Below are 8,268 nucleotides of genomic sequence, written 5' to 3'. Positions count from 1 at the left end.
GTGCCACCACGAGGACTTACTAAGTAGTGGGAATTTGGCATTTCAAATTGGAAGAAAAGGGGATTAAAAATAAATGAAAAAGATTGTATGTAACTTTTAAATGATGTGCAATGTGTATACATGTATGTATGTGTATATACTATATATATATACACACACAGTGGTGGCCAAAAATATTGGCACCCTTGTTAAATATGAGCAAAGGAGGCTGTGAAAAAAAAATCTGCATTGTTTATCATTTTGATCTTTCATAAAAAAGGTTGTTGAGCTTCACAAAATGGAAAATGGCTATAAGAAAACAGCTAAAGCATTGAAAATACCAATTTCCACCATCAGGGCAATAATTAAGAAGTTCCAATCAGCTGGATATTTTAAGAATCGGACTGGAAGAGGATGTGTGTCTATATTGTCTCCACGCAGAGTGAGGAGGATGGTTCAAGTGGCCAAAGAATCTCCAAGGATCACAGCTGGAGAATTGCAGAAATTAGTTGGGTCTTGGGGTCAGAAAGTCTCCAAAACTACAATCAGATGTCACCTACATCACCACAAATTGTTTGGGAGGGTTTCATGAAAAAAAGCCTCTGCTCTCATCCAACAAAAACTCAAGCATCTTCAGTTTTCCAGACACTACTGGAACTTCAAATGGGAACGGGTTCTTTGGTCAGATAAAACAAAAAAAAAAAAGAGTTTGGCAGCAAACACTAGAGATGGGTTTTGTGCACACAGAGATGAAGAAGTACCCAATGCCCACGACTAAATGTGGTGCTGCATCTTTAATGTTGTGGGACTGTTTTTATGTCAAGGGTCCTGGACATCTTGTTCGGATACATGGCATCATGGACTCTATCAAATACCAACAGATAAAAAAAATCAAAACCTGACTGCCTCAGCCAGAAAGCTACAATGGACCCTGGTTGAACCTTCCAGAAGGACAATGATCCAAAAAACATGTCAAAATCAACACAAAAATGGTTCACTGACCACAAAATCAAGGTTCCGCCATGGCCATCCCAGTCCCCTAACCTGAACCCCATAGAAAACCTGTGGGGTGAACTGAAGAGGAGAGTCCACCAGCATGAACCTCTGAATTTGAAGGGTCTGTAGAGATTCTATATGGAGCTCAGCATTCAACAGCTCAGCATTCAACACCATAGTGCCCTCCAAGCTTGATGAGAAACTCCTGGCTCTGGGCTTAAACAGCTCGCTGTGTAGCTGGATCCTGGACTTCCTGTCAAGCAGACGCCAGGTGGTTAGAATAGGCAGCAACATCTCCTCATCACTGACCCTCAACACTGGAGCCCCACAGGGCTGTGTTCTCATCCCACTACCTTATTCACATGACTGTGTGGCAACACATAGCTCCAATGCCATCATTAAGTTTGCTGAAGACACGACGGTGGTAGGTCTGATCACTGACAACGATGAAACAGCCTACAGAGAGGAGGTGCACACTCTGACACACTGATGTCAGGAGCACAACATCTCCCTCAACGTCAGTAAGACAAAGGAGCTTGTGGTGGACTTCAGAAGAAAAGACAGAGAACACAGCCCCATCACCATCAATGAAGCACCAGTGGAGAGAGTCAGCAGCTTCAAGTTCCTGGGTGTCCACATCACTGAGGAACTCACATGGTCCATCCACACTGAAGTCGTTGTGAAGAAGGCTCATCAGCACCTCTTCTTCCCGAGACGGCTGAGGAAGTTTGGAATGAACCGCCACATCCTCACACGGTTCTACACCTGCACTGTAGAGAGCATCCTGACTGGCTGTATCTCCGCCTGGTACGGCAATAGCACCGCCCACAACCGCAAAGCACTGCAAAGGGTGGTGCGAACTGCCAGACACATCATCGGAGCTGAGCTTCCCTCCCTCCAGGAAATATATACCAGGCGGTGTGTGAAAAAAGCTTGGAGGATCATCAGAGACTCCAGCCACCCGAGCCATGGGCTGTTCTCACTGCTACCATCAGGTAGGCGATATCGCAGCATCAGGACCCGCACCAGCCGACTCCATGATAGCTTCTTTCCCCAAGCAATCAGACTTCTGAACTCTTGATCTCCCACGATCAAAATACATCAGCACTGCACTTTATTACCCTTACTCTTATATCTCACAGACTGTCATAAATTATATTATTATTATATTATATTCTCTCTTAACAACTGACTATCAACCGACAGCCTGAATGTCAATACAGTTCAATACTGTACATTCTATATACACCACTATATATACTTTTTTATATATTTTTATTTTTTATTTTTATTGAATAATGTGTATCTATATTGTGTGTATTGTATACTGTACAGTGTATGTTATTATTTGTATATTGTGTTGTGTGTAATTATGTGTATATTAGACTTTAAATTGTGTTGTGTTAATTTGATGTTATTGTAAATTGGTATGTCTCATCACTGTCACGACTGCTATGTTGCTTGGAACTGCACCCAAGAATTTCACACACCATTGCACTTGTGTATAAGGCTGTGTGACAATAAAAGTGATTTGATTTAATTTGATTTGAGGAATGGTCTCAGATCCCTTACCAGGTGTTCTCCAACCTCATTATGCATTATAGGAGAAGACTCAGAGCTGTTATCTTGGCAAAGGGAGGTTGCACAAAGTATTGAATAAAAGGGTACCAATAATTATGGCCAATGCATTTTGGAGAAAATATTTATTTAATAATGAGATATTTCCCCTCTTTCAATTGCTTTACTTCAATTAAAGGTTAAATTTTTGTGATTTCTTTGAATGAAAGATAAAAAGGATAAACAATGCTGATTTTTTTTTTCACAGACTTCTTTGCTCATATTTACCAAGGGTTTTTGGCCACCACTGCATATATATATATATATATATATATATATATATATATATATATATATATATATATATATATATATATACAGTACTGTGCAAAAGTTTTAGGCACTTAAGATGTTTCACAAAAGCATTTGTCTTAAGATGGTTATTTATATCTTCAGCTTTAGTGTGTCAATAGGAAATATAAATGTTAGACTCCCAAACATTACTTTTGCAAATAGAAAAGATTAGAATAGAAGAACAGGGAGCCCTGCAACAGATGTCATGGCCCCGACAGAGACCCCCACTGAACATCGTGTCAGTCTGGGATTACATAAAGAGACAGAAGCAATTGAGACAGCCGAAATAGATAGAAGAACTGTGGTGAATTCTCTAAGAAGCTTAAAACATCCTATCTGCCAACAACCAAGAAAAACTGTGTCCAGGTGTAACTAGAAGAATTGGAGCTGTTTTAAAGGCAAAGGTGGTCACACCGAATATTGATTTAGCTTTTTTATGTTTACTGGACTTTGTATGACATTAACTGATAAATAAAAACTATTTATGTCATTATTTTTGAAGACATCCTTACTATGCAACATTTTTCACAAGTGTCTATATATATATCAAATGATTATTATTATTATTATTTCGTAATTTTCATATTTTAGTTTCGGTTTCATTAGCGTCAGTACGTCTATGGGCGGAGCTAAACATCTACGTGGTTCGGGTGGGGGTTAAATCCCAGAGACTTTTAGAGAAATGTCTAGAACTTTCTCTACGACTTTATAAAGTGTAGAACCACAGCGAGCCGAGATCATAGGAACCGCAAGAGAACGGGACAACAATTCTGCATGGATTCATTTCGAGTGGAGGTGAACTGAACTCATCTGGACAGCCAGCTCGGACAGAAGCCGCTGTTTACCTTTTTTTTTTTGCAAGAGAAGCAACTTTAATAAATAACGTGCCTGATGGTAAAAATGGGGAAGGATTATTACAGTGTTTTGGGGATTCAGAAGGGCGCATCCGATGATGAAATCAAGAAAGCATATCGCAAACAAGCGCTCAAATACCATCCGGACAAGAACAAGTCACCGGGCGCCGAGGAGAAGTTCAAGGAGATCGCTGAAGCTTATGACGTGTTGAGCGACCCGAAAAAGAAAGACATATATGACAGATTTGGTGAAGAAGGTGAGTTAATGAAGCAAGAGTGTGTGTATTTAAACGGCTGTTCAGCTTATGGTGATGACGCAGATAACAGTTTCTATCGTTTAGTAAAAATCCTGACCGTGTTTTTAAATATTCTGTTTGACCGTCGTGTCTTTTAGCGGTTATTTGAGCAGATTATCACTGACTAGATCATCAGTTAAATCTGTATTTGATAATGGACAGCGTTCACGATGCTATTACAGTATTAACACAACTGTGGTGTTTTATACGCTGGTTAACTTTAATAGTTTTACAGTTGTTCAGCTTTATAAACGTAATAACTTGGGTAGGATTTGTCTTGATGTGCTCGCGACATGGTGCTGCGTCTTGATTGGCTGCTTGAACAGGGACTTCTGGAAGATTCTGACGCTCACGTGATAGAAAGAGGCGGAGCGTTCTAGAGCGTCAGCGGTATAAATAGTTCAGCCACCTCCTGTTCATGTATTAGTGAAGTGCAGAATGATGGGAGAGCGTACATGAAGTTTTTCTTGCCAGTTTGACGATATATATGAATCATAAAAACAGTCATGAAACCTGTTACAGTTGACATGTGTTCCAGTAAGCAGTAGAATACAGAGTTCTCACGGTCACTGAAAACATGGAAATAATGGGGCACACTGAAATGGCCATTTACAGGCCTGGTAAAGTTACTGAAATGAGTAAAATTGTAAAAAGTTATTATTAAGTTTATGCAAGTGTTTCTAATTTTGTTCTGCTTTAAAGTAGCCCATTAAGCGATTGCTCTTTGTAAGTTGGTAACACTTTACAACAGGGCCTTTTGTGGGGCATTTTTTTTAATGTTTTTTTTTTGTACTTACATTAGTAACGATAATTATTTAATAATGCAATTATTTACAATAATTTTACAGCATTTATTAATCTTGGTTAATGTGAAGTACAACATTATGCATTTTTAAAATTTAAAGGCGTATACATTAACATTAGAATGCATAATCAACTAACATGCACTAACAATGAACAATTGTATATTCATAAAGTAACATTAAGTAAGATTAATAAATGCATGGATTATAGTATGAAAATATATTGTTCATTTTTAATTCATGATACCTAATGCATTAAAAATTTAACAAATAGATCCTTATTGCAAAGGGTTACCATGTTTGTATAAAGTCAATCTTGCATTCAAGCCAGCGTGAACATCAGTCTGTGCTTTGGGGTTTACACTTATTGGTTTCCCAAAATTACCCTCAAAGTATACTTCGGTTTTGATGTGAACACTTTGCGTCTGCGTACAGTTGAATGCTAGCTTTTTAAAATATGCTTCATTTGACTGCGCGCATACACAGGTGGCTGGTGCATGCGCGCTATGACTGCGACGAGATACTGGACTACTTCTGTTTAGGATTCTTCATATTCCTTCAGACTAGAGTTGCGCAAATGCAGGTATCTTCTGACCTCCTCACATACGTGTTCTTGACGTGCACATCCTCTCCTGTTATTTCTACCTTCGTCTCCTGATGTTTAGCATTGATTATATCGTCTTCTAGTGCTTCTCCATAACAGTAAAGGCTCAGCTGTGAGTACTGCCACCTTGTGGACCCATTAATTAGTGCAAATAATTCCAGCCGCGCACATTTAGAGTACGCTTGGTTAGAAAAATCGAGTGGCACACGTTCAGTGCTCAAGCACTCTGCTGTTGACAAAATTTGTGTCACGTGTCCTATACTCGGATGCTAAAATGTTCGCATCTGATTGAAGTATACTTTAGGCATATTCGTTTAAGTGTATACATTCAAAAGAGCAGTGCCTGACATACAAATTATAGTTCGCCCTTGGAATCATATAACATAATTTTTAAAAATCTTGTAAATGGGGAAAAAGTTAATTGGTCAAAAAAAGTTTGCTTTGTATGAGACCACAGAATAAGCCAAAATATGACTTTGTTTACTCTCTGTAGGGCTGAAGGGAGGCATCCCTGGCGGTGGAGGTGGTGGCGGTAATTTCACCTACACATTCCAAGGTGACCCTCATGCAATGTTTTCCGAATTTTTCGGCGGACGGAACCCTTTCGAACACATTTTCGGCCGCAACGGTGGCATGGATGAGGACATGGAAACTGATGACCCTTTCGCTAGTTTTGGGATGGGTGGCATGGGTGGTTTCCCCCGGACCTTTGGCACACGCGGTCATGGCGGGAGACTGGAGAAAAGACAGGACCCTCCGGTGACCCATGAACTTCGGGTCAGTCTAGAAGAAGTGTTCACTGGCTGCACAAAGAAAATGAAAATCTCTCGCAAGCGCCTGAATCCCGATGGAAGAACGACGCGCACAGAAGACAAGATCCTTACGTTAGAAGTGAAGAAAGGATGGAAGGAGGGAACCAAGATTACTTTCCCCAAGGAAGGTGATGAGACGCTGACAAATATCCCTGCCGATGTAGTGTTTGTGGTGAAGGATAAGCCACATCCTGTGTACAGACGAGATGGATCGGACATCATTTATCCAGCTAAAATTTCACTCAAAGATGTAAGACAGAGTTGACTGTTATTTTAAACATTTCTCTCTCTTATTTCTTACCTCTGGATCTCTTTATTAACTAATCTTTTCTTTTCCTCAGGCACTCTGTGGTTGCACGGTTAATGTTCCAGCATTGGATGGTCGCACGTTCACAGTAACGTCTCAGGATATTGTCCGGCCTGGAATGAAACGGCGTGTCACTGGGGAGGGTCTTCCCCTTCCAAAATCACCAGATCGCCGTGGGGACCTAATTGTGGAATATGAAGTTAAATTCCCTGAAAGGCTGAGTCAGAGTGCCAAGGACACGATCGCAAACGTTTTGCCAGCTTCTTGAGCTGTTTTTCGAATTATATTGGCGCTGTTACCAAGGGGATTTTACTTTTTCTATGGTTTCAAGGTAGTTCATCAGACATCCCAAACAAGGTATCCCTGATCTGGTGACCTTTTTGGAGCACTGCATCTGTAATGCACTGCCATTGAGAGACTGATCAAAAACAAAGCTAGATTAGACTTGCTTTTTGCCTCCTTTGTTATGTTCATTTTGAACTTGTGTTTCCTTGGGGTCTGGAACAGCCGAAAGTCCATGCGTTCACTTCAGCTGCGCCTCTTGGCCAGTGTTTGAATGTGCACTACAAACTTGAGTTTACAGAGTAAGAAGTGTATTTTCTGTTTGAATGTATAACTCCAAAGAAAGGAAGTCGAGAGGTTTTCTTTCTTTTCTGTATTTCACTAATGCTGTCTGATGGAACTGTTTTGTGATATCATTAAAAGTGATCTACAAATATAATGGTGGCCCCAAAGTTGAGGCATTTATAATTATTTTAGAGGTTTTGCATACGTTGCTTGGATCCACCCTCTGAGTCTGATTTGTTTGAAAACAGCTTTTTATTCAGATGCGGTGTGGTCAGAAACAGGAAGTTGGAAAACAAATACACTTTTCTTTACATCTCATGTTATAATTGTTACTCTGTGATAATAAATATGTTTTGATGCACAAAGTAACATTCATTATTAAAAGGTTGTGGGATATTTAAAGTGGGACAATCACAGCTGTGTATCTGATTATACCAGTATATGTTTTGGAGACTTATGTTTTGATTATCCAAAGTATTTAATTTAAAAGTATAGGAACATAGTTTTGTTCTTGAATCAAAATCTTTTCCCACATTCTACTAGAATAGCCTGTGTTTGGCTAGTAACCTGTGTATTAAATAATAGACTAAGAATACACCAACATTATCTTTTTATTGAAACTATACTTTTGTCTTTGGTAGAAATGCAATTGCTAAACTTGGGAGCATGTGATACTGTGTGTTTTTGAGGTGAAAATGTTTTTATAAAGGACTAAATGAGAAGATTGTTTGAAAGGAAGTAAAAATGTATTTTAAAATGTTAGTCATTATCATGTTGCTTTTATTAGTTACACAGTTTAAAATGAAAGATGTTAGAAGTTTATATTTTTAAATTTCTCACACGATTTCCGTTTATATCCTTTGTAAAGTTTTTGGGGCCAAAAACAGTAATGTTTATTTGATTTTTATTTTTTATAACTCATTGGTCCCTATTTTAAAAGCGCTAAGCACTGCCAGTGCTCTGCAATAGTACATATGGGCAAAGTCAGTGGGCATGGCCATTAATGCTGCATTCCATTCAACTCGGAAAGTTGGATTTTCTTCCTACATGGAAAAGTGCAATGGAAGGCCACTTGAAGTTGGAATTCCAACTTGGAAACTCGTGCAAAAATGTTCAATTCTAATTTCGCTGAGATACAG

At 39.2% G+C, this 8,268-nt stretch overlaps 1 protein-coding gene across 1 annotated transcript; it reads left to right on the top strand.

The window, feature by feature from the left end:
• Positions 1–3,540: 3,540 nt before the first annotated feature.
• dnajb1b (DnaJ heat shock protein family (Hsp40) member B1b) lies at positions 3,541–7,891 on the top strand. Its single transcript, XM_051704283.1, has 3 exons — positions 3,541–3,997; positions 5,937–6,505; positions 6,597–7,891. Exons 1-3 carry the CDS (start codon positions 3,778–3,780, stop codon positions 6,828–6,830), a joined length of 1,023 nt encoding a protein of 340 aa, XP_051560243.1. The 5' UTR covers positions 3,541–3,777; the 3' UTR covers positions 6,831–7,891.
• The last annotated feature ends 377 nt before the right edge of the window (positions 7,892–8,268 follow it).

This window comes from Myxocyprinus asiaticus, chromosome 8, assembly GCF_019703515.2.
Source record: "Myxocyprinus asiaticus isolate MX2 ecotype Aquarium Trade chromosome 8, UBuf_Myxa_2, whole genome shotgun sequence".
NCBI classification, from domain to species: Eukaryota; Metazoa; Chordata; class Actinopteri; order Cypriniformes; family Catostomidae; genus Myxocyprinus; species Myxocyprinus asiaticus.
Note: the sequence above shows the minus strand (reverse complement) of the source record. Positions and strands in the feature narration are given on the sequence as shown.